The following is a 27,468-nucleotide window of genomic DNA, read 5'->3' as shown; positions in this document are numbered from 1 at the left end:
AGAGGGCGCCCGGCGCCCGGTGGGTGGGTCGGCGCCGCGGCCGGCGGCCGGACGGATTACTGGCAGGGAAGCCGTACGGGCGGCCCGGCGCTGCAGAGCCGTCGTACCTACCTCGCCGCGCTGTCCGCTCCGGTGCCGAGATACAGCGGGTGGAGGATCGGAGAGACCGTCGTTCCGTGCAGCCCTGGCCCCCTCCTGATCGCGCCCTCAGTGGCCGCCCTGGATCTCTCCGGTGGACGTGCCCCATGAGTGAGGAGTCGCAGCGGCACCGTGTGCCCAGAGAAGACAATCACAGGTGACCGCGGTGCCCTCAGCCGAGCAGAGTCCATAGGACAGGAGGGCATCAATCTTCCACAACGGTGACTGCTTCTCACAGCTTCTCACAGACGTCCGGAAAAGACACGAGTGTCAGAAGACCAAGAACCACCGTGTGGTCAGCAGTTCTGCTTCGCCCAGGTGTCTCCCACTGCATGCGATCTTCGCGGTGAGATTAGGAAACACCACTCGGATGTTGGACACAGTTCAGGTGCAGCTGTACTGAGACGCCGCCACGCGTGCCTCCTGGGGCGTCCTGGGACGCTGGGACTCGGGTGAAGCGTGCTCCATGTGACTCTGTGAGACGCCGGGACTCTGACAGATCGTGCGGCTGAGCCAGGAACAGTTCCGGCCGGCAGAGCGACCATGGCGCCGCGCGTGGACTTTGACGACATTCTGGAGATGGTCGGGAACGAGAACTGGTTCCAGCGGCGACTCATCTTCGTGCTGGTGTACCCGGTCTCGTTCCTACTCGCCTGGATGGTGCTCAACATTCTGTTCATGGTGTCGGTGCCCGACCACTGGTGTTACGTGCCGGGCCGCGAGATGTACAATATGACACTGGAGCAGTGGAAAAACCTCACCATACCCAGGTCAGTGCACAGCACGGTCACGGTCAGGTCGTCAGGGCACACCTGTGATCAATGGAAGCCCGCTCGGCACGGGAGAGGGCCGGGCCGAGCTCTGCCCTCTCCAGGATTTTGCGATAACTCCGTAGACGTTACATCTAATACATCAACATGATGCTGTATTTCAAACGAGATGTCAACATGTGTGCTTTTTGTGCTGGATCATTGTAGCACCGATTTCCCAAATTTGTTAACCCTCGCCCGCACATGGGGGGGGGGTGGTTGCCACCCCCCAGGCAGTCTTTCTGCCCTGCACTCAACATTTTTAGCGCTAGAAGGCTGATTTTTCGTATAGCTGCTCCTCTATCCTTTCTTGATGTCCACTGAAAATTTCAAGTTTCTGTGATTTTTGGTTTCGGAGATATGACCTTGTTTTTCAGGTCATGTCATGACCCAAATGACCAATTCTCAACATCTTGCGTTTACCATGGGCCTTGCGAGCTTTTGACACCCTGATTTCGGCCTTTTTTGCCAGTATTACCTCCCACCTATCATGGAACATGTTGTTCGACGATGTACAGGGGTCAAGGTCAGGGTCAAGGTCAACCTAGGTCATCTAAGATAATTGCGTTTTAGGCAAGCTGAATTTACTTTTTTGAACTTTTTTGACTGCATTTTTGGTAAAAGCTTCTCAGAGCATGATTTCATGTAATATGGACCCAAAAACAATCGATGCACACATCAGTATACACACAGACACACACAGACATACAAACACATATAATTGACCTTGACCTAACTTGACCTGAAATGACCTCAGCCGCAAAATTCTGGTCGGGTAGTGTGACAAAGAGGTTCTAGCTGGCCTTGCACCAGAAAACAGCATCGTCATCGGTATTTGATAAGCAGCGCACTTGATATCCAACGGTGACCCAAAACAGCAACATTTTTTAGTTTGACCTGACCTGGAAGGTCAATGACTGACCTGAGAAGGTAAAACTGGGTATCATTGGATTCGTCTCTTCCCAAAGAATCTTTTTGGTCTTTACCGCTAAGCTCTATCTCCAACAGGAACGAAATGACGCGGGGGGGGTGGCAACCACCCCCCCCCCCATGTGCGTTCTAGGATGGGAAAACGGCATGTGCGGGCGAGGGTTAACCCACGCATGGCTGGGGTATTTTCCATAACGCAGGTGACTGAGGGGGCTTTGCAGAGCCCCCTTTTGTACTATCTCCAAAACTAATGAACCGATTTTCAAAATTCAAACGCCGTTTGATAGCCCTGGGAAATTGTGGAGCAAAACATAATTTCGTAGACCTCGAGGTCACTGATGAAGTCACAGGTCAGGTCAAGGCAAAACATATTAACATTTTGGCTTGCTCACAATTTGGGTGCTGGCCGCCGACTAGCATATCAATCAGGCTCATTTTGGGTTTACTCACTCGTGAATATATTCATAAGCCACCCTGAGGGTACCGAGCTTGTAATTCGAATTTTTCAGGTCAAGGCTAGGTCATCCTAGGTCATGGAAAATCTATATCATGCATCGGTCACGTTACACATTTTTATGGTCCATTTCGCCCATAGATTTCGAAATCAGGGTCTTCTGTGTCATCTGAGGCCATTCTTGGCTAAAAATTGCTGAGGTCAAGTTATTTTCAGGTAAAAAAGTCAAATTTTTAAACGTGAATTTTTTTAATGAAAAAGTGACGTTTAGATGCAGTTAGCGCTCAGTAACACGGTGGTGCTATTTGGTTTGGTGTACGATGTCGAAAACGCACTGAAAACTGATTTGAATTATTGAATACGGTAAAATTATTGATCAAAAAGCGTATAGCTTAGCTCTTTTTGTAGATATCGGGCTAGGGCTTCCCAAATTAGATCACCGGTGTGTGTTCCGTCACATATATTCTTTTTTTTCTAGAGGCAAAATTAAAATACAATTTTTGAAATTTCATCTGTATAATTCATTAAATAGTCACAATTATGAATATTCGAGATAGCAGGTCGATAGTACCTAATGTATATTCTGAGTCCTATCATGCAAAGAAACTGGATCTAGCTTAAAAACTGAGCTTTTGAAAAGGATTATTTTGCATTAAAATCGGCCCCACATGATGTCACTCTGACGTCATATCTAGCCGATCTATGAAAGCTACGATTTTTATTCGGAGGCAAGGTGTAAAATTTATGCAGGCCAAGCTACAGAAAGTTTCGTGTCGATACGTCCAGCGCGGCGGCTTAGAAGAAATTGCAGAAAAACAGCCGGGGAGAGGCTCTGTAGAGCCCCGCACAGCCATGCACGGGTGAAAAATCAACTTTCTGAATTAGCTGAAAACTGGCTCGTCCGCCGCATGGGTTGTGAGTCTAAATTGGCCAATTAAACTACAAAAATCATACATACAAAATGTACGTATAAGCTCAGACTTTGAAGGCCAGTTACAAAAAAAAAAGAATAACGCCGATGGATTCATCACCGAAACCCTATCAGGTAGGCACGAATTCTACTCTCTGAACGACTAATTTTGACTTTGAAGTTGCCTTAACCTGACCTCGACCTGAACCTGACATTTTTCTGGCCGATTCAGCGAGCCTCACATGATTGCATTGCATCCCTATGATCAGCTATTTAGTGATTGATCTTTGTTAACTTGAGCGGACCTTAGACTTGATCAATGGTGCCCGAAGTGCGGCGCTGTGTCTTGATGTTCTGGCCGAACCGCAGCAAGCGACCTTCTCCATCTCTCGGAAGCCAACAATGCTGAAACTTGAAACCATAATTCTTAACCTCGACTTGGCATTGACCCTGCTCATGACTTGACTATCGGAAGATGAAAAACGTCTTTTTTTGTGTTTCGATTGTTGGCTTGTGGCCAATATACCTATGCCGAAAAATGCTGCATACTCACCTATCGACCGTTGACAGACAACGCTTTTTGAGCATTGAAGATACGTTGTTTAGAACGTATTTATTATGTCACACATCTGATAACTAAGATAATATTACTTCTTAACCCGATCTGTCATCTTAATGAAGAGCCACTCATATTTGTTTTCTGCTTGGTCATCTTTTGTTACGCTCCGTTCTCCCCCCCCCCCTCCATCGTTCCCTCCCTTGTAAGCTCCTGCTTAGCAGATCAGCCAGGACACAGTCAATTAGTTAGTGTGACGAGCTTACGTTGTCTTGCCGATCAGGCCACTACATATTGTGTAGTACTCCAATCTGACTAGAATCATTGGCCTTTACCTGGGTTGCCTGGGCTACCTAGGAAGCAAAAGGTTGTTTCTAAAGAGATCATAATTGTTTTTCAATATATGACTTGTGCATTTAACCAGTGAGGCGACTTCTCGACAAGCAAAAAGACATGTACATGGTTCCGAGAGATGGATCTATGATCTCGGTGGATCTTGAGAAAATCAGTGCAGATTTGAATCAATGATCTCTTGAATCGATGATCTCATCGGATCACCTGTGCAAATATATCACGGATCAATAATCTCATATATTTTGACGACCATCTAAAGAGCAAGGTTCTATGATCTATAAGGATCCATGCATAATTAATCAGTGAAACCCAGATCCCAGGTGGTTTGATGTATGTAAATTAGTGCCACTCGCTGCATTCTGTGGTTGTGTGATCACACAACAATACCTAAAACGAGACCATTGCGAACTACAGAAGGTGTTCATTGAATGGAATATAATGTTTCTGTCAACGAAAAACGAGCAAAGGTCTATGATCTCATTCGATCGCTCGACACTTATGTTCATGTATATGCTCCCAATTAATCTTTCGACAAATTAAAAAGCTTTGATCTATGATCCCATCGCATCCAATTAAGCAAGATCCATGGGATCAAATCACATATCCATATTCTTAGATCCATGCATATTGTATAGGTCTGCAATTTGATACAAAAACTAAGAGATATAGAGTAAACGCAAGATGGTGACCTTTAGCTCTTAACGATAACTCTGAGAGATTACTTAACCCGCGCACCGACGGGGAAGGGGGGCGGTTAACCGCCCCCATGAAGTTTTTTGCGGATAGTGGAAAACCGCGGCGCTAAAAATTTGGCATGACTTTTTCCTCATCAATTTTACACATGGTGTGCAAGTTTCAACCTCCTACCTCTCAAGGTCAGGTCACCGGGTCACTTCGAATGACCCAGCCTCAAATCACTTTTTTTGCATCTTTGTCACCGTGTCGGAGCTATAGAGTAGATGACGGAGGCCTTTGAAAGTCATAGGATGTTGTGAGGTCATGGATGGCTACAATTTGTTTATCTCGGAATTTTGATATCGATGACCTAAGGTCGTCAGTTTCTTGACCTCCCCATTATAAGTAAAGGGGGGGGGAATCAACGTTTTTCAAAATCAAATGCCAATGCAAAATCAATGCTTTCAAAATCAACGAAATTCCCCCCCCCCCCCTAAAACGCGTTAGAATGGCCCAATATACAATGAATGACATGCATACGAGTATACGATATACGACTCGCCAGTAAAATAAAATCAATGCCTTAAATAAACACCGTCCAATTTGCCCCACCCCACCGGCCAAATGACCCTGCTAGCAGGGCAATTTTGCGGCTTTGTAGACCTTTGTAAAACGTCAAAATTCAGGTATAAGTAGTTGCTCTATCATTTTCAGTTAACCCGCGCCCCACTGGGGGGGGGCTATTTATAGCCCCCCCTCCCGTTTTTCTGCAATAACTTCCAAACCGCTTGACGGATCGACGCCAAACTTTCAGTACCTTCGGCTGCATCAATTTGACACCTTGTGTCAAAATTTGAACTTCGTACCTACCATAGGTCGGCCGGAAATGACGTCAGAGTGACGTCATGTTCGTCCGATTTCGACGCAAAACATTGAACCACGGCAATCGCTCCCAAGAGCTCAGTTTTTAAGCTAGATCCAATTTCTTTGCATGAAAGAACTCAGAATTGACCGTGCTATCAAACTGCTATCTCGGATTTTCAAAATTTTGAAAATTTCGAAAATTTTATATAATAATATTCAAAATTTAAATTTTTATATTTTTTTCAAAAAGTTTTTGACTTTTCGAAAAAAACCGGAATATATGTGACAGAACGCATGATTATGACTAACTCTAGCAAGTTTTAGCTAAATATCTTCCAAAATGGCCCAGTTATACGCATTATTGCAAAAAATTCACAATTATTAATTTTTCAAATCAATTTTTCAGTACGTATTTGGCATCGTACACCAATATAAATGGCACCATCGTGTTCCTGAGCTCAAACTGCTTCCAATAGACACCTTTTTTGTTAAAAAATTTCAACTTCAAAATTTGACCTTTTTTGACCTGAAAGTGACCTGACCTAAGCTAAATTCGACTCAAAATGACCTCGAATGACATAGACGACATCAAATTCGAAATCTATGGCCTAAATGGACCATAAAACATGTGTCACGTGACCGACGCATGATATAATATTTTCGTGACCTGTGATGACCTGACCCTGACCTGAAAATCAAAGTACAAGTTTGGTACCCGCAAGGTATCTAGAGCATCTGTTCACGAGTGTGTAAACCAAAAATGAGCCTGATCTGACTTGTAAGACGGCGGCCAGAGCCCAAAATGTGAACAAGCCAAAGTGCTAATAATTTTTACTTTGACCTGACCTGTGACGTCATCGGTGACCTCGAGGTCAATGAAATTAGGTTTCGCTCGACAGTTTTTTCCGGGGCTATCAGACGCCGTTTGAATTTTGACGATCGGCCCAGTAGTTTCGGAGTTAGGAGGGGGGGCTATGAATAGCCCCCCCCCCCCCCCCAGTAGGGCGTGTTATACACAGACCCCAGTGGGGCGCGGGTTAACTGTACAAGAAAGTAAAATGAATGCTACACCTGCCAGCGTTGAGAGAGTGCAGAAATAACTATGTCGCCAATTTCGAGCTACAGCACTTCCTAAAAAAGCGGCCAAATTACCCCATCCTCCCCTATCCTTTCCGCATCATGTAAACACTAAACAGATTAGACTTCGAGCCAACGGTTCGATTACAAAAGTAAAAAGGTAAAACTGACCGATTTTTGTCCTCGTCGTTTTCTGCAACGCCTTTTAGTCTGCTCCTATAATGTGATATCACTTTCGCATGCATGGTCTGAAAGGATCATTTTTTAAATTTTGCATCCCGGTTGCACTAAGGCATACCGGGGAGGGGAAGCTAATAGCTGGCAATGAGCCAGATCTTCCGTTTTACGTTACTTTACCACCGGCTATTCAAGACCGGCCCAAAACTAGCGACAAAGGCAAATAGCTACGTTATACCGGCTCATGTGACGTCCGGTGGGAGGAAAGCTGAAAGGATCAAATATGCAAATTTGTCAAAAGTTACAGTCATATCCTTGCAGAATGAACCATACTGCATTGGTATTTACCAATGGGTGCTTTACAGCGATATCGAGCCCATCCCAGCCGCTTCACTTTTTTCACAACGCTAGAGCTGGATGTAAAAATGATGTATAATCACCTCAAATGACCTCGCCTTATTGAATTATCACTCCCCATTGCTTTATGATATTCAGGCTATGAGGTTGAACTGGATCCAGATGAAACGTAAAATAACCGAAGGTTTGTTGTCAATAGTTAAAACACTATTCTTGTGAACGCGTTGTGTTTTTTTATTGAAAAACAAATCTGAGTTCCCTGACAATTAATATTGACATGAGATGAAAACCTGCTGTGATATGCTGTGCTGAGCTTCGCGGCGCTACACTTCACGATTTTGTTTTCTGCATAGGTTAGGTACATTCTTCAGTACCTATAGATCATTTCACTTCCAACTGCAAAGCATAGCATTTAGAGCTTATTATGTTTAGATACTTTGAACATGTACCCACACGACAAACAAATCATTGGAGCCAAATTTGTCTTCATAACAACCTTCTTTGCCATCACATCAATCAGCTGAATGCATAAATCAAGCACCCTGCTGAGCCGATCTTCAGCACCGCTCGTACCCAGCCTCGGTTCAGGCACTGCCCGTGCACACTACACACTGCAGCCTCGGTTCACGGCACTGCCCGTACTCATTACACACTACACACTACAGCCTCGGTTCAGGCACTGCCCGTGCACACTACACACTACACACTACAGCCTCGGTTCAGGAACTGCCCGTGCACACTACACACTACACACTACAGCCTCGGTTCAGGCACCGCCCGTACCGAGCCGTCTCGGTTCAGGCACTGCCCGTGCACACTACACACTACACACTACAGCCTGGGTACACGGCACCGCCCGTGCACACTACACACTACACACTACAGCCTGGGTACACGGCACCGCCCGTGCACACTACACCACTACACACTACAGCCTGGGTACACGGCACCGCCCGTACACACTAGTACTACACACTACACACTACAGCCTCGGTTCAGGCACTGCCTGTACACACTACACACTACACACTACAGCCTCGGTTCAGGCACTGCCCGTGCACACTACACACTACACACTACAGCCTCGGTTCAGGCACTGCCCGTGCACACTACACACTACACACTACAGCCTCGGTTCAGGCACCGCCCGTACTCACTATACAATACACACTACAGCCTGGGTTCACGGCACCGCCCGCACCCATCCCATACCCGTCACCATCTCAGTCGGCTCCTGCAGGCAATGCCATGACGTCACTGGTCTGCGGCATGTCAATCCTCATGTCCATCGCCTCCGTGCCGGTGAGATAATTTAACGAGGTGCTCTAGCTTCCGGCGGCAGGACAGCTGCCCGTGGCAGCGTCCTCGTCCACTTCCTGATCGCCGTGGGGAGGGGAGCAGAGGGAGAACATTGCGCCGTGCGGGAGGGGAGCGGAGGGAGAACATTGCGCCGTGTGGGATGGGAGAAGAGGGAGAGCATTAAGGCGTGAGGGGAGGGGGAGAGATTCCACCGTGAGGGAGAGGACACTCTGACCACGTGACGCCTCAGTAAGAGCGAGGTGCTCTGGTCTGGTCCTCTCCATGGCATGACCTGATCGGTTAGGACCGTAGTCTGGTCTGGTTGGATCGGTGGGGCTGTGGTCTGCTCTGGCGAGCTCAGTGGTCTGGTCTGGTCTGGTCTGGCGAGCTCAGTGGGACTGTGGTCTGGTCTGGCGAGCTCTCGGTTAGGACTGTGGTCCACTCTGATCGGCTCCAGGTGCCGCGGCGCGATCGGTGGGACGGTGCCCTGGCCTGGCCGGGGAAGACGTGTCCAGAACGGCCCGCCGGCTGGCCGGAATGGAGCCCCGAACTGCCGACCGGCGCGGCAGCTGGCGCGTGTCCTGCAGCGACAGTCGGTCGGCCCGACAACGGCAGACATATTCAAACTCCTACTTAAACACGGCGCGAGGAAACTCGACAATGTGTCTCTTCGCGTAATGGCCGGACACACTGCCATGGCAGCACATGCATACATACTCCAGTTGCTCCACATCTCAAAATCTATGGATCACATTGAAAACTTTATCGTGGCTTGAACAAAGATCCATGTAACACTCAAGCTATTCGGGTACTCAAACAAGAGCTGGACCCTGTGGCTGCTGGCTGCCTGGCACTCGGCAGTACGGGATTTAGGCACTGAGCATTGAGCACGCCTTGCAGTGTCTGAGGATCGCCTCACCTGCAAACAGGAATGCCGGTTACGCAACGTGTGTCCGAACAGTGTGCGCTGCATACCGATGTGGTAAAACGGTCATCGTTCTCGGTCAGTGACATACCACTATGGTACTGTCACAGATAACAGTAGTACTGGATTGGAAACAGGATTCCGGTGGTTGCAGTAAGGGGCCGAAAACATGACCGAATATTTCGTACCCAGACTTCGATATCTTCTCCAATAAAAACCAATATTTTTTGTTGCCTGTGAGAGAAGATATCGAAGTCTGGGTACGAAACATTCGGTTCTGTTTTCGGCTCCTTACTGCAGCCACCGGAATCCTGTTTCCAATCCAGTACTACCTACTGTTATCTGTGGTACTGTCTATGCAATGTGCACTAATTGTGCAGTGATAATATCGGCTACCTACATGTGAACCTGCTTGTGAAGCCACATCATGACAGCAGCGCCAGAAATGAGCACGATGAAACAACTTTAAATATTTACATATGTATTTTCGTCAAAAATACTTTATAATCAAACTTAATTGCAGTGTAGGTAATATCCGAACTTTAATTAAAAGGTAGGAAGGCATAGCTCTCCTAAACCCAGGGGCGTCGCCGACGGGGGGGTCGGGGGGGGGGGTCGTGACCCCCCCACTCTTGAAAACTGGGGGTGTCGACCCCCCCCCCACTTTTTGCGATGCTGAGTATGCTTTTTTAGCTTTTATGTCAGTTAAGCAGGCGTCAGCAACACCAACAAATACATCAGATTCAGAATCGCTTCAAGAGCTCCCTAAAGCCAATTAGCCAATTACCTAAAGTTAAATAAGCTGTGGTCGGGGAACACCAGTACAACATTATTTTTAAGTAGCCACCATTCTAGTACCCTTTTATCCCTCAAAGGATTGGACGCGCCAAAACTGCCCCGAGCCGTTCGTCTGATCGTTTAAAAAAATGGTCGCAGTCGATTCGTCGGATCAGTACCTAACTACAAAACTACAAACTAGCCTCAGCCCCATGGCACAACTAGCTGTACAGTGCACATGTAGGGGAAAGGGAGTCAGATGAAACCGTCTCGGACTTTCGCAAAGAAGTCGCGCAAAAAGGAGCCGATTGCAACGAAACTTCCGGTGCGCTCGAGTTAGTCACCTACTTAAAAATAAATCAAACGTTTCGTGTTCGGTTTAACACTTCATCGGCGATACTGGCGCGGCAATTCATTTTCGTAGACATACATACATGTTTTTTTACCTAATTATCACTTTCATTTTCCTACTAACCTCCACTCCGCATAATTTTCTGTTAACTACTCCTAGGCTGGAAAAATACAGACATACACCATTGAACACATTGAATACAAACATACACTGCAATAAATCATTTGAAACCAAGACCCACGGGGGGACTGTAAGAAAAACTGCTGCGTGTGCCGAGTTATGTACAACCAGACAGAGAAGTTAACCGGACCAAGCAAGAATGAAGAGTGTACGTATGATAAAACAATTGGGTGTAGGTCAAGGAATGTAGTTTATGGGATTATCTGCGGGGTATGTGAATGTGTAGTATATGTTGGGGAGACCGGGGGGACACTGTACGTCAGGGCGCAAAATCACTTGTCTACCATTAGATGTAAAAGGACCGAAATGGAGGTAGCCGCCCATTTTAACGGGGATGGACATAGCATCAAAGATGCAAGTTTCGTAGGGCTCGAAAAGGTTTGGAAAAACTGGACTATGTACAGGAGACAGAGGGAACAAAGGTGGATTGAGCTGTTGGGTACGCACCATCTAACGGTCACAGGGGGACTCAACAAGAAAACGCGCTAGTAGTCCCCAGAAACACGAGAAAATGATTTATTGCAGTGTATGTTTGTATTCAATGTGTTCAATGGTGTATGTCTGTATTTTTCCAGCCTAGGAGTAGTTAACAGAAAATTATGCGGAGTGGAGGTTAGTAGGAAAATGAAAGTGATAATTAGGTAAAAAAACATGTATGTATGTCTACGAAAATGAATTGCCGCGCCAGTATCGCCGATGAAGTGTTAAACCGAACACGAAACGTCCGATATATGCTGAGTTTTTATTTAATTTCAACGAAAGCTGAGTACTATATAAAAATAAATCGATATCCCTGATTCAAATAAAGATGACCTTGGTTCACTTTTTCATAACATGCTTTTAATTTAGGTATAGGATAGTTTTTGGAGCTGACTTTGAACTTAGCGCCCATCTGAACATTTAAGAAGTAGTTGTGATTTAAGAAGTAGTTGTGTTGCTTATGCATATAACATGTTAGGGAGCAATCGGTGGTGGTCATCCACTATTAGGTACTGGTCGATCTGACCTGACCTGATCTACCCCAAATGCATGGAGTCATCATCTTCGTTCAAAACTAAGATAACATTCGTAATCAGTACCTCGAAAAAACCATCACAACTTACATTCGCAAAGTTCTAGCAGGTCCCAAGTTTCCCTACTTATTGGCGATGACCTGAGTCCTGAGATGACCCGAAACCTTGTAAATGGGTATCATCGGCTTTCTCTCGTCACGGGCAGCATGCTTCATACCTCAGCGTTACTTTAGTATACGTTATACGTTAGCGACTGGGAACCCACCAATAGAAGGGCTACAGTGAAGCAGAAAACATATTCGATAGCTCTTTCAACGCTCTTTCGCTAGCTTCGCGTCAGATTTCATCTCAGGTCTATGTTTTGCCCGTAGAAGGCAAACAGCTAACAGGACAGATTCTGCCGAAACATTTGCTTTGCAATAGCTTTTATAGATTCCGTGAATTTGTATGGTATTTACATATGTTGTCTTGTCACCACCGTGTTTATCGCTTTAAGACGCGTCACATGAGTTAAAATTTGACCATTCAGAATTAACGTTAAAACGACCTCAGGTCAACGTTATGTCCTGATCGAAAAAGGACCTCCTGCATATGAATGGATCCGTGTTGTTGAGCTGAACAGTGAACACCTTCCAGGTGCTGTCATCGCTCTACCGCGTCTTCGTCAAAAGTTGTAGAAAAAATGCTGGTGGCCATCGATGGACATTTCCACTAATGACCTTTCGAGTCATATATCGGCATAAGTTGCACCCTGTCCCTGGCAATGATGAGCTGATTTGTCATGGCTCCAAAGATATTTTGCGTTTCTGACGTACCAAAGCAGGAGGCATTCGTGCTTTTCCTAATTTCTCATTATTTTCTAAATGATAAGGTCACGTATTTGACCTGCCTCCAGATCATAGATGTAAATCCTCAGAATCATGAATTGCTAACACGTATAACCCCATACATTAGGTATACACTATACAGTGTACCAAATTTCGAAGTTATGGGAGAAAAGCTACAAGAATGGCGAGAGGGGAAAGTTTGATAGAGGTATACCGTAAAACTGAACTTGACATGGCGACGTGACCTTAAGTGACCAGTGATAATTTTTACGCAAGTGATGTAGGTAGGTATACCTACCTAATAGGTTATACCAAATTTCGCGGCGCTGCGCGCCGATTTGTTACACGCGCACACACACACATACGCACGCACAAAACTGGGAAGTGCGGCAAAAAAAAAAAACACCCCTACCCATCGGGTGAAGACTAGAAACCCGACCCCCCCACTCAAAAATCCGTGGCGACGCCCCTGCCTAAACCCATGCGTTGTTAACGACTACTCCTTTCTTCTGACGTGCCGAACGACCCGCCGTTTCCACTGTGTGCCAACAGACCCCGTCTCTGGCTCTGACCTCCCTCCTCATCTCTGTCCCACAGGGAGACGGACGAGACGGGCGAGACCCGTCTGAGCCAGTGCCGCATGTTCAACCTAACGTTGGGCGACGGCTTCGCGCTGACGCCCGTGATCAGCAGCAACGGCACGGCCGCCACCGTCGGTACGTAGCGGACTGCGATCACGGCATGGGGATCAGGGGCTGACGGACAATCTCGGTGTGAGGGGTGGCGTTTAAATATCTAACATGAAACGTTTAATAAGTGAGGAATCTCCTCTTGTTTCTTTGTTTTTATACATAGATGACCACCAATAATGGCGAAAAAACTGCGCTTACCTGCCACTGGCTCTAGTTGAGTAACAATAGACAAATACTTACATATTGAAACGGTTTTAGCACACTGGTCTAAATGACTTTATCGACACCCTTTCGGATTGTATTCTTTTATTTTCGAAAGGGTGTCGATAAAGTCATTTAGACGAAACGCGCGTCCTCCCGAATGTGCTGTGTGACCCATCTCAATATGGCTCGTGTAATGAAATAAGCCTGCCATAGTAGAAATTGTTGTTGGTATTGCCCCTCGATAACAAGATTTGATCAATAATCTACTGCTTGTCGCTATCGGTTTGGTGGTTGGTTGCTGATAAGTGCAGCTCAAAATAGCAAATACCCATCGAAATTGAATGGCAGGGATGAACATTATGAAAAATTAAAATATAACCTCCTTAAACTAGGCTTTGCATATACATGTGCAAAGACCGACATATATGTAGGTGCATTACAAAGACTGTTGCACTATACTTTGTATGATCCGGTGCAAAAGTTATATCATCAGCTGCGCAGCGCACATTCGAGATAAAGTCCCTAACGCGGGCAAATCAGGAAACTGCATAGGTAGGCTGCACCGCATGGCATTACTGTAAGACGGAACAGCATCCTGACGCGCTTTAGTCCTGTTCTCGTAGCTCTTGCTTCCAAGGGTGTTGACTGTTGAACTGTTGAGCTGAACAAATTAATGTTGCAAATGCCAATGATGATCGGGAAGTGCAGAAAAAGTGAGGTAGCATCCTATTTATGGATGTTTAATGAAAGAAAGCTGGTTTTCATATGTACTCTTGGATCTCAATTCTCATGATCAGATAACTACCCTTTTGATTGTGTTTTCCGGCCTTTTCTGAGCTCAGCACAGCGATATCATCCGTTCTCACATATTACCGGCATACATGTGTCCATGTCCTATGGAATTTTACTTTTCTTTTCTAAGATTCCCGTTTCGAAATGCTAGGCAAAGCCAAGACTATGTTACGAACACTGCTAAGCTATATGTATGTAAATGCACTGACACCAAAGAAAAATGAAAATCGGCTGTCAAGTTGACGTGACACAAAGAGGGATAATGTTGCAGCTGACATGCCATGCCGTCTTACTTTCGCTTGTTGTCCATCCATGGGTCCATGCGAAGTGCGAACATGTTTGTTCCATTCATCCTATGCATTTATCATGAATTGCAAGGTGCATTCACTCCTGAGAGTTGCCTATATGGGAAACAATAGTTACAAGGATCATAGATAATATGTATACCTATCTCCTTTCGAACATATATAATCACTCTTCATTTATGCCATTGACATTGATGTGAACATCAACCAGTATAGTATTAAGATATGTATGCAATTAATTGTAATTATAAATGCCATACATAATTTATATTTTTACGTATAAATGCAACTGGAAGCTATATAACTTCCTTTTTCTTTCAGTTAATATAACAATAACGAAAATTTATCATGGTTCCTTACACATACCTCGCATAAAATGGTGTTCCTTTGATCTTTATAGCGCTGCTGCGTCTCGGTGCTTTTAGTGTAATGTGACTGAATCTGTCTTCAAAGATTGCATATTAATGAGTTACTTTGTCCTATCAATATGCTAGCATTAAAGAAGTATCAATAGAATCAAACTTTAACTAAAATGTACATTGCCAGACAAAAGCATAGGCGGCGGAACGGGGAGGGCACCGGGGCACCGTGCCCCCTTTGATTTTGGCATTTTAACATGAGCTCTATGGGCGTTGCATGGAAAGAATGGGACCAAAAAGTCGTCAGTGCCCCCCTTAATTGAAGGTGTTCCGCCGCTACTGGACAAAAGGTAGCTAAGACGGCAAAGCAAAAACGAAGGTTATGCGCCAAGTTAGACTGACCACTTGGCTTGACCAGTTGGCCATATACATTTCTTTTTCGTTGACTGTTGTTAAACTAGCCGCTGATTAGTTTTGCCGATGAACTATTTTACGAACATACAATTACGGGCTGGGAGTACGACCGCTCCCATGGCGGGCACTGTCGTGTGCCGTTTTCCAGTGACCAGCTGTGACCACCGTCTGCCCGCAGGCCGTATGCACGGCTGGGAGTACGACCGCTCCGATTGACGGGCACTGTCGTGTGCCGTGTTCCAGTGACCAGCTGTGACTGTCGTATGCCCGCAGGCTGTATGCACGGCTGGGAGTACGACCGCTCCCACTGACAGGCACGGGCACTGTCGTGTGCCGTGTTCCAGTGACCAGCTGTGACCACCGTCTGCCCGCAGGCCGTATGCACGGCTGGGAGTACGACCGCTCCGATTGACGGGCACTGTCGTGTGCCGTGTTCCAGTAACCAGCTGTGACTGTCGTCTGCCCGCAGGCTGTATGCACGGCTGGGAGTACGACCGCTCCAAATGGCTGGCACTGTCGTGTGCCGTGTTCCAGTAACCAGCTGTGATTGTCGTCTGCCCGCAGGCTGCATGCACGGCTGGGAGTACGACCGCTCCAATTGGCGACGCACGGCCGTGTCCGACTTTGACTGGGTGTGTGAGGACGCGGCCAATCCGACCACGGTGCTCACCATGAACAGCGTCGGCAGCGTGGTCGGAACACTCGTCTACGGCATCATGGCTGACATGTGAGCTGAGCGGAGGGGGAGGAGAGGGGAGGGAGGGGAGAGGGAGGGAGGTGACAGTGAGGACCGACTGGGGGAGAACGAGTGGTATTGTACCTGGATGATGTGGATGATATGAAGGTGGCTGGGTAGCAGCCGTAGGACGCGGCAGTGATTGTGCGACTCATTCCCGGTCATTAGTTCGCTGTGCTGTCAGTAGAGGGTGCGGTACTTCCGGCCAATACAATTCAAATCTGAACCGGATGTGCGGTGGAGTGCCACCAAAGCCGAAAATTGAATGATCGAACTGAGGAGTACCACAAAGGATAATGCTCAAATACGCAGGTGCACTTTCAAAACCAGTGTGGCGTGCCCCCAGTTTCCACCTCTTCTCCTTTGTGCTCCAGGATCGGAAGGAGGCCGGTGTTCTTCCTGAACATCGTCATCTTCCTCATAGGGGGCATCATCAACATTTTCGCGCCCACCTTCCTGGTGTTCGTGGCGTCGCGGGCGATCGCGCAGACCACGTTCCCGTCGCTCTACAACACTTTCTTCACGCTCGGTAAGACAATGACTGTGTAATCATAATCGAGGCTGCACCACATCAGCGTCAGCCAGTGTATTCTACTGACCCCCACACCGGTGTTTATGGCACACCGACGTGTTTCTGGTCACCTTCACATGGAGAACATCAGACAGCTGAACAAACGACCCGACCGTGTCGACAGAGCTGACCTCGCGCACAGAATACCACTGTGAAAATAAACGTCCTCCACGGCGCTGGGCGGGAAACAACACAGCATCGCCACGAAATTAAACAGCTGTCGTTTACCTAAGCCAATGTTAACGATGTGGGTACTTTAGCTGCTATTTTATAAGTTATTGCTCGGACAGTTAGACATTGGGCATGACTATGCATTTTACCCAAAAGGCGAGAAAACGAGAACTGATTAAGTAAGCAGTTATTTATGTCCCTACCAACTTCAGTTTGTGCAAATAACCTTAGTGAGCACAAAATATGAACACATAAATCGAGCATATCGAGAATTTTTCGGAAAGTGACACTAGGTGTAAAGCGCAGTAAGAGGAACGGGAATAACGTGTAACGTTCACGGTTCATCTATCTGAATTGCTGCTTCGGGGGGGGGGGGTGGGATTGGGTATTCAGCTGCCTCAGTCGCCGGGGTAGCCAGCGAGTCGCCGGGGGCAGCCAGCGAGTAGCCAGCCTCAGTCGGTCGGTGTTCAGTTCATCATCTTCAGTCGCCGTGGACGTGGTAGCAAGTCCCAGTCGCCGGACTTGCCGGCCTCAGTCTCCGAGGTCTCCGGGGTAGTCGGCCGCAGTCTCCCCGGCGTTCAGTCTCTGTTGACTCAGTCGCTGGGGTAGCCAGTCTCAGTCTGATGGAGTAGCCAGTCTCGGTCTCCCGGCGCTCAGTCCCAGTCTGCCAGCGTTCAGTCTCGGCTGATTCAGTCGCCCAGGTAGCCAGTCTCAGTCGCCCAGGTAGCCAGTCTCAGTCTGCTGGAGTAGCCAGTCTCAGTCTCCCGGCGCTCAGTCCCAGTCTCTCGGCGCTCAGTCTCGGCTGACTCAGTCGCTGGGGCAGCCAGTCTCAGTCTCAGTCTCAGTCAGTCTCAGCCTGCCGTCGTTCAGTCACGGCTGCCCCAGTCGCTGGGGTAGCCAGTCTCAGTCTGCCGGCGTTCAGTCTCGGCTGACTCAGTAGCTGGGGTAGCCAGTCTCAGTCTCCCGGCGCTCAGTCTCGGCTGACTCAGTAGCTGGGGTAGCCAGTCTCAGTCTGCCGTCGTTCAGTCTCGGCTGCCCCAGTCGGCGGCCCTCAGACCCAGCTGCAATCCAGCCCGCCGTTATTGGATCAGAGAAGCCGTACGGGCTCCATCGGCCGGGAGCCTGCCTCCACGGCCGCCACCGCCGCCCAATGACGAGCAATTGTGCGTGTCACGGGCGCCCTTCACGGACCGCCACGCACACACGGCTGAATGACACAGTGCTGGCGACGAGTGGGGATGGGTCAGTGCTGTTAATCGGGTGTACAATCTGTCTTAAAAGTACCGCGCAAAGTGACGGTGGATCCATCGAGCCTGACTGAGAAAGGGCCTGCTAAATTTGGGTCACCGAAGCAATTGACATCCTCGTCCATTCCCTAGGTCAATCGGTCGGTGACTTTCAAATTAACCCGCGCCCCACTGGGGGGGGGGCTATTTATAGCCCCCCCCCCTCCCGTTTTTCCGCAATAACTTTCAAACCGCTTGACGGATCGACGCCAAACTTTCGGTACCTTTAGCTGCATCAATTTGACACCTTGTGTCAAAATTTGAACTTCGTAGCTACCATAGGTCGGCCGGAAATGACGTCAGAGTGACGTCATGTTCGTCCGATTTCGACGCAAAACATTGAACCACGGCAATCGCTCCCAAGAGCTCAGTTTTTAAGCTAGATCCAATTTCTTTGCATGAAAGGACTCAGAATTGACCGCGCTATCAAACTGCTATCTCGGATTTTCAAAATTTCGAAAATTTCGAAAATTTTATATAATAATATTCAAAATTTATATTTTTGTATTTTTTTTTCAAAAAGTTTTTGACTTTTCGAAAAAAACCGGAATATATGTGACAGAACGCATGATTATGACTAACTCTAGCAAGTTTTAGCTAAATATCTTCAAAAATGGCCAAGTTATACGCATTATTGCAAAAAATTCACAATTATTAATTTTTCAAATCAATTTTTCAGTACGTATTTGACATCGTACACCAATATAAATGGCACCATCGTGTTCCTGAGCTCAAACTGCATCCAATAGACACATTTTTTGTTGAAAAATTTTAACTTCAAAATTTGACCTTTTTTGACCTGAAAGTGACCTGACCTAAGCTAAATTCGACTCAAAATGACCTCAAATGACACAGACGACATCAAATTTGAAATCTATGGCCTAAATGGACCATAAAACATGTGTCACGTGACCAACGCATGATATAATATTTCCGTGACCTGTGATGACCTGACCCTGACCTGAAAATCAAAGTACAAGTTTGGTACCCTCAAGGTATCTAAAGCATCTGTTCACGAGTGTGGAAACCAAAAATGAGCATGATCTGACTTGTAAGACGGCGGCCAGAGCCCAAAACGTGAAGAAGCCAAAATGCTAATAATTTTTACTTTGACCTGACCTGTGACGTCATCGGTGACCTCGAGGTCAATGAAATTAGGTTTCGCTCGACAGTTTTTCCGGGGCTATCAGACGCCGTTTGAATTTTGACGATCGGCCCAGTAGTTTCGGAGTTAGGAGGGGGGGCTATGAATAGCCCCCCCCAGTAGGGCGTGTTATACACAGACCCCAGTGGGGCGCGGGTTAAAGCAGGCCCTTTCTCCGTCAGACTTGATGGATCCACCGTCACTTTGCGCGGTACTTTTAAGACAGACTGTACGTAATTGGTGTGCCTTGCTAGGATACGAACGCAACTGTCATCGCAACCGTTCAGGAACACCTCATTGCACGCGGATGATGACATACCTACTGGCAATGCTACAAACGTTAACACAAAACGTGAAAAGCGTTCTCAGCGCAATGATTTTCAGGCTGTTCTCAGTGCCCACTTCACGCCAAGTTTGTTTGGTTCAACCTTGGCATTTTTTTTTTGTTACATGCATCCGCTGTCATTTCCCAACTCCCGTTAATCCCAGACGCTTTCCATTTTTTTCGTCAATGTTGTTAAATGCCTAATCTGTAGACATTGCTCATTTCCGCCATATCCTATTACTATTCACCTGCAATGCAACGCAAATCTTTCATGGATTTTCAATTTGTTCCTTGGTCAATAAGTCCCATTAGTTTCCAACGATGTAATTTGTTATCAGTTCGTGACTGTGAAAGTATCTGTGTTATGCAGCGATGGAGCTGGTGCACCGGCTGTAACTGTACGTGTATCTGTGTTATACAGCGGTGGAGCTGGTGCATCCATCTGTAACTGAGTGTACATATATGTGTTATACAGCGGTGGAGCTGGTGGTCCGTCTGTAACTGTATCTGTATCTGTATCTGTGCTACACAGCGGTGGAGCTGGTGGGCCCGTCTGTATCCGTATCTGCGTTATACAGCGGTGGAGCTGTTGCATCCATCTGTAACTGAGTGTACATATATGTGTTATATAGTGGTGGAGCTGGTGGGTCCGTCTGTAACTGTATCTGTATCTGTATCTGTGCTACACAGCGGTGGAGCTGGTGGGCCCGTCTGTATCTGTATCTGTATCTGTATCTGTATCTGTGTTATACAGAGGTAGAGCTGGTGGGCCCGTCTGTATCTGTATCTGTATCTGCGTTATACAGCGGTGGAGCTGGTGGGCCCGTCTGTAACTGTATCTGTATCTGTATCTGTGTTATACAGCGGTGAAGCTGGTGGGCCCGTCTGTATCTGTATCTGCATCTGTGTTATACAGCGGTGGAGCTGGTGGGCCCGTTTGTATCTGTATCTGTATCTGTATCTGCATCTGTGTTATACAGCGGTAGAGCTGGTGGGCCCGTCTGTAACTGTATCTGTATCTGTATCTGTGTTATACAGCGGTGGAGCTGGTGGGCCCGTCTGTATCTGTATCTGTATCTGTATCTGTATTATACAGCGGTGGAGCTGGTGGGCCCGTCTGTAACTGTAACTGCACCTGTATCTATGTTACCACAGCGGTGGAGCTGGTGGGTCCGTCTGTCACTGTATCTGTATCTGTGTTATACAGCGGTGGAGCTGGTGGGCACGTCTGTAACTGTATCTGTATCTGTATCTGTATCTGCGTTACACAGCGGTGGAGCTGGGGGGGCCGTCTGTAACTGTATCTGTATCTGTGTTATACAGCGGTGGAGCTGGTGGGCCCGTCGCTGCGCGGCCAGGTGAACGCCATCGCGTTCTGCGTGTGGACGGTGAGCATGTGCCTGCTGCCGCTGGTGGCCTGGCTGGTGGCCGATTGGCAGTGGCTGGGACTCATCACCATCGTGCCCGGAGCCTACTTCCTCGTCGTCTGCAGGTACCGGAGCACTGAGACACAGACACAGACTGACTGACGGACTGACGCATGTCGTAGTACCGCTTGTCATCGTACGTGTATATTCGCGTTTTTACGTTAATAAGATCGTTCTCATTTATCATCCACGGATGACTAGCTAACGTCTTATGTAATCTGCAACTTTAACATCCATTGTAAAGGTTGTAAACTTTGGAATGATTGGCGCCTATAGAATGTTCTACCAAAATGAGTGTTGCATACTGTTTCCAATATAATCGAATACCCGCTGCGCTGCTGTCAGATACATCCCGGAGTCTCCTCGGTGGCTGATCAGCGTGCGGCGGAAAGAGGAGGCCAAGGAAATACTGAAGGACATCGCCGCCGTCAACAAAAGGGAGGTCCCGAAAGACCTCGATCAAATGCTCGATGATCTGTCGCAACAAATCGAACACGAAAAGAAATACGGCATTTTCAGCTTATTCAAATACAGGCTGAGCGCAATCAGAACAGTCTTCCTCACATTTTGTTTGTAAGTTAAGCCAAGCGAAACACAGGCATTTCTCGTCATTCTAACCGTTCATGTTTTGCTAGAATTTAGACAGTGACAGTTAAAAGAGCCTAAACTGATTGGCTATTTATCTAAGACGCATTCAGTCGAAGTATGTACCTAAATAAAATTGTGTTTTTGGTGGTTCCATTTTGTTACACATCTAAATCAAACTCACCCGTCTTACCAATTGAATGTTCTGAGATTTGCTCTGTCATTAAATTTACATGCTGAAAGCTTCAATCATCGTATAATTTCAACAATTTCATAAACATGTCAGAACCCCTAAATTTATTAGCCAGAAACTTGATACTTAGAATCGAGCACGATGTCAATTCACGGTCTCTGTCGTGGCTTCTTTTCAGCATCGGCAACATCGTCATCTACTACGCGCTGCAGATGAACGTGTCCAACATGGCCGGCAACGAGTTCCTCAACTTCTTCCTGCTGTCGGCGGTGGAGGCGCCGGCCAACCTGATCGGCTGGCTGGGCAGCGAGCACCTGGGCAGGCGCTGGACAGAGGTCGGCTTCCTGGCCATCACCGGCGTCTCCTGCCTCACCATCATGCCGCTGCTCTTCTGTGAGTACTAACCTCATGGCAATGGTTTAGTCACAAGCTCACCCTGAAAAGATAACCGTTAGGAAAGTTTATCCCAAATAATTTTAATCCGTTTAAAAAGAGCTTATCACCTATCACCTATCCACCAAGTGATTTTTACGCTGTTTTTTCCTACAATGATAACTCGAGTCGCATTAATTGATATGAGTGTACGATAAAGAAAATTTAAAGTTTGTTGAAGTCCATGAAATACGGGTATCCGAAATATGTTAACAGTATGTGCAAATCAGTTCTTTTATTAGAACGAGTTAATGATTGTGAAGGTCTTGTAGGAGCGCCTAAATCCGTTAATTGGATGTAAGAATGGCTTCGTACAGAACTTGTGCGTCTTCGAAACTCTCCTCAAATTGTCGTTCCGAAGGTGAGCTGCCTTAATCAGATCCAACGCAGAAATGCAAAGCTTACTGCTATTCCGTACAGATGATTAAAAACAAAACATGAAAAGGCCAGTTAATGAATTCACGTTTCTTGTGCGGTTGTAAGTCGCTAAGGCTTTTCGTAGCCTGCAGATGTCCTCTGCCAAACGATCTGCTGTTGTCTCTTATGACTCGTCCGTCTGTCCGCTGTCACCCCCGCAGCTAACTGACCCGCTGCCGTCCTCTCGTGGCCGGTCTTCTGTCCCCCCGGTGACCCGTGTCTCACTCCCGTAGCTTCGGAGCTGACCTGGCTAGTGACGGCGCTGTACCGTCTGTCGTCCCCCTGGTGACCCGTGTGTCTCTCCCACGCAGCCCCGGAGCTGACGTGGCTGGTGACGGCGCTGGCCAGTCTGTTATCCCCCTCCCCCTGGTGACCCGTGTGTCACTCCCGCAGCTTCGGAGCTGACCTGGCTGGTGACGGCGCTGGACCGTCTGTTGCCCCTCGTGACCCATCTGCTGTCCAGTGGCGGATCCAGGGGGGGGGCAAAATGGGCATTTGCCCCCCCCCAAACGGCATGATTTTAACATTACGCCTATGGACGATGCAGAAAGAATCGATAAACTTTTATGGTTTGCCCCCCCCCCCCAAAAAAAAAACTGAGCTGGATCCACCTCTGCTGCTGTCCCCTGGTGACCCGTCTGCTGTCCCCCGGTGACCTGTGTGTCGCCCCGCAGCCCCGGAGCTGAGCTGGATGGTGACGGCGCTGGACACCTGGTGACTAGTCTCTCGTCCTCTCGTGACCAGTGTCTCTCCCCCGCAGCCCCAGAGCTGACCTGGCTGGTGACGGCGCTGACCCGTCTGTCGTCCCCCTGGTGACCCGTCTGCTGTCGCCCGGTGACCCGTCTGTTATCCCCCGGTGACCAGTATGTGTCGCTCCCTCAGCCCCGGAGCTGACCTGGCTGGTGACGGCGCTGGCCATCACGGCCAAGTTCTCCATCACCGTGTCGTTCTTCGTGGTGTTCCTGCAGTCTGCCGAGATCTACCCGACGGTGCTGCGCGGCTCGGGCCAGGCGCTCGGCTCCACCATGGCCTACGCCGTCGGCATCGGGTCGCCGGCAATCATCTACCTGGTGCGTGGTCCGCTGCAGTGGGCAGGGAGGGAAGGAGAGAGAGAGAGAGAGAGAGAGAGAGAGAGAGAGAGAGAGAGAGAGAGAGAGAGAGAGAGAGAGAGAGGGGATGGAGGGAAAGAGGAAGGAGGAGGGGTAAGGCGGTCAAATGGGCAGACGGTTGAATAGACGGACATATACGCCAAATGAGAGGGAAAGGGGCTGGGAGGTAATGAGTTTGCGATTGAGATACCAAGAGAGACGAAAGTATGAGAGGAAAAATATAGAAGAAGCAACGACTAAAATAGACTTCCCTTTGTTTCAAACGTTCGCATGAATTGCCAAAGTCGTTCTCCTGTTGCGGGAACTGCGGTTCATGCCTGGCCGACACGCTCACCGCCGAGTTCTAACCTCTGCACTCGTGTCCGACAGTCCAACGCCAACCCAGTGCTGCCGTACCTGATCCTGGGCAGCATCGCCGTGCTGTGCGCCGTGATGGCCTCCTTCCTGCCGGAGACGCTGGGCACCGACATGCCCCAGTGCCTGGAGGACACGCGCGACTTCCTGCACGACCAGCCCTACTTCTCGTTCATCACGCGGCGCAAGCTGCGCGCAGAGTCGGGCGCCGGCTCGGGCGGCCTGCGGCGCCGCTCGGTGGTCGTCTCGCAGGACGGCCTGAACGGCGCCGTCAGCACCCGGCTGGCCAAGCTGGAGGCCGAGGCGGCCATATAGCGGGGCGCGGCGGGGGCGGCGGCCTGCGAGCCGCCGTCCCCGCCCCAGCGCGCCGCGCGGCCCATCCCGGCCGGCCAGTCGCCGCTGCTCAGTCCCGGGCCGTCACCGGCGCCCTACACGAGGTCATCGCTGAGCGCCTGGACCGCCTCACGGGCCGAGGGCGCCGGCCAGAAGGAGGTGCTGCTCTGACGAGGTCACGGAGGACTGGACTGTGGCTGAGGAGCCTGCACCGGCTTAGGGGAGTGGCTACTACGAGCGGGAGTCACGAGCTGGCGGTATCCAGATGAAACTATAGCGGGAGACCAGCGTACTACTCAAAGAACTCCACAAACGTCAAACACATGCACCACTGCGGGTCTTGCAGCACGCTGACGACCTTAGAGACAAATTCACGGGATGCCAGGTGTCATGATTGCGAGGAGCTTGGCTCGGGCCAACAGAGGACCATTGGATGTTGTGACTGTTCTATGTGAGAGTTGTGGAAAGCCCGGCGGCGCAAAACACTCAGCCATCGGCAGTTATAGCTGCCACTCTAAAGGCAAGACACTTCAGCAGCCTGCTGGTGTTATTTGCTGTAAACGACATCTCGTTTTGCCTTGGCCCCGCAATTATAGATGGATTTAACGCCGTCTATAGCTAACTTGTCACATAGTCTGATGAAAGGAAGAATAATTGCGTCTGTCTCGAGCTTCCATCTCGGTGATGTTTGGTCAGTCGATGAAATGAGCCTGTCATAGGCGCTGGACATTGTCGTTTACTGAAGCAACAGAGGCGTTGCTGACAGATATGTGTTTTCTTGCAAAGCATGCATGAAGATGCATGAAGCCTTGATAATCACAAAGGTGTGGTACTTACTTAGCTGTTACCCGCGCGAAACATTTTCCCTTTGTAAGTAGTGGCCAGAGTTTGCGAAGTGACATTTATCATTGGCGTATAGACGTAGCTAGGAGTTGGCTACGCTTAAGTTTCGGTGTGCTCGGTCAGGGTAACATAACACATGTTTGTACATATTGGAAAGGTGTCTGATGAGCTGTCGCGACTGGGGAGCGGCTATTTGCTGTTGGTGTTTGACATTTGCTGACGAACGCTATTGATAGGGCTAGGTGTTTTCCGAGTGTCGATGGTGGTCAGTGCGGATAGAATAGGGATTTTCATCTTATCTTCACGCTATCCCTTAGCGTTTGGCTGTAGGCTGAGCTGTCTGTACAGTGTATGTGTAGTTGGGCCGCTTACCTACTATGGGCAATGTTTGAGTCGTACGACTTGGCCGCAGTTCGTTCAGCTCTGCGTGCATACGGCGATGCACATATGCAGAACGCTGCTTGCTGACTGCCCGTGGTAGCCGGAGCCCCGGGCCTAGTGTTCGCGCAACATGGCGCTGCCACCGGCCCCGGCGAACCTCCGTTTGACCCTGATGTTCCCCGCTGTCCTCCGCGTCGGTCTGAGGCGCAGAGTCGCGGCGCGCGCGGCGGTAGACTCGCCCGGCGACTCGCTGTTGTGTACGTGGAGAGCAATACTTAGCCGTCGGTGTGCGCGCGCGTCTGTGTGTGTCGGGGGAGCGGTGGCGGTGACCGGTGTCGGTCCGGCGGCCGACACCCGCTGACGGATCGGCGGCCGCCGCGGCGTCAGCGGACGGATAACACGTCACCGACAGCCGTCACATGCGGACCCGACCGGCGCGCCACCGCGCCGGCTGCAACACAGCGCCAGCCCTGGACGTAGCCAGGTTTGGACGATTCGTCACCCAGCTTCTACACTTCTACAATCAGCATCACAGCTTCCGATAACTACGAGTATTTGGGATATAAATCAACCAAAGCCTCCAATGGACAGACTAATACCAGTAAATTGCCTTTTGGGCGAAGAACGAGCGAGCGAGATAGTGAGCCCTGCATGTGCGGAAGGGCAAGAGGGTACTTCCAACAGGCTTGTGCAAAGCACCCTTCTAACCGGTCGCTAGCGGTGTACCAAATTTGAACGCAATCGGCCCAGCCGTTCCTGAGATCTGGAAGCGGCATTCTGCACGTGCGCACGTGCAAACTGGGTCCAAATTGACTTTTGAACGGCACCCTACTAACTGGTCCCCAGCCGTGTACCAAATTTAAGCGCAATCGGCCCAGCCGTTCTCGAGATCTGGAAGCGCCCCCTGCACGTGCGCACGTGCAGTAGCTCCTTAACCGCAACACATGGGAATGCATTGCCTAGTGAGTGGTGGATGCCTACCTGTATGCCAAGTTTCAGCGAAATCGCCCCAGTAATTATCGAGTTATTGAAATGGGAACAAATTTGGCACCTCTTTTTTTGTATTTTGCACGTGCAGTGGGGGTCACTCACATAGATCAAGAGTATCCGACCTTTGGTAGAAGGGATGCAGCTACCCTACAAAAATTACCGCAAGATAATCGCTCAAGCGGCTGCTGAGATATGAGCCTATCAAAATCACTACTTTTGCAAAACAGCTTGAGCACCTTCGACTTTTCACGTGGCAGTTGCCACGACGGTCACTGAGATGTATCAAAAGTAGTCAATTACGGGGTAGAAGGGATGGGGCTACCCAGCAAAAAAGACCGCAGGCCAATCGGTCCAGCGGTTGCTGAGATATAAGCCTCTCAAAAGCGTTACAGGCCGGGTCGGGCCGGGCCGCTCACACTGAGCTTTTTCCGTTATATTGAAAAGACTCGCTTCGCTCGCTGCGCTCGCTCGCCCGTAAAGAACGAAACAAAAATAAGAGTACTGGTGGCACGGTCAGGGGCTCCGCCACAGGGGGGTACGCGGGGGTCCGGACCCCCTCAATAATTCCCGTGGGGGGTACAGTACCCCCCAATATTCCGAATACCTGTAACCTTCTTTTGCGTTAGAATGACTAAATCATTCACAGAATGTGTTGAATAATTTAATTAGAATGTGTTGATGGTCGCAAAGCTAAGGAATTTAAGATTTAGAAATGTAGGGAAACACGAAGA

General features: G+C 48.7%; 1 protein-coding gene across 1 annotated transcript; it reads left to right on the top strand.

Moving 5' to 3' along the window:
- Window positions 1–26,037, top strand: LOC122382962 (organic cation transporter 1-like). The gene is made up of 9 exons (XM_043368969.1): window positions 1–908; window positions 13,272–13,390; window positions 16,005–16,167; window positions 16,551–16,705; window positions 20,997–21,165; window positions 21,446–21,673; window positions 22,057–22,271; window positions 23,610–23,797; window positions 24,206–26,037. Exons 1-9 carry the CDS (start codon window positions 682–684, stop codon window positions 24,503–24,505), a joined length of 1,764 nt encoding a protein of 587 aa, XP_043224904.1. The 5' UTR covers window positions 1–681; the 3' UTR covers window positions 24,506–26,037.
- The last annotated feature ends 1,431 nt before the right edge of the window (window positions 26,038–27,468 follow it).

This window comes from Amphibalanus amphitrite, unplaced genomic scaffold (assembly GCF_019059575.1).
Source record: "Amphibalanus amphitrite isolate SeventyFive unplaced genomic scaffold, NRLGWU_Aamphi_draft 000151F_arrow, whole genome shotgun sequence".
NCBI classification, from domain to species: domain Eukaryota; kingdom Metazoa; phylum Arthropoda; class Thecostraca; order Balanomorpha; family Balanidae; genus Amphibalanus; species Amphibalanus amphitrite.
The sequence above is the reverse complement of the archived record's forward strand: the minus strand, read 5'-3'. Positions and strand labels throughout refer to the sequence as shown.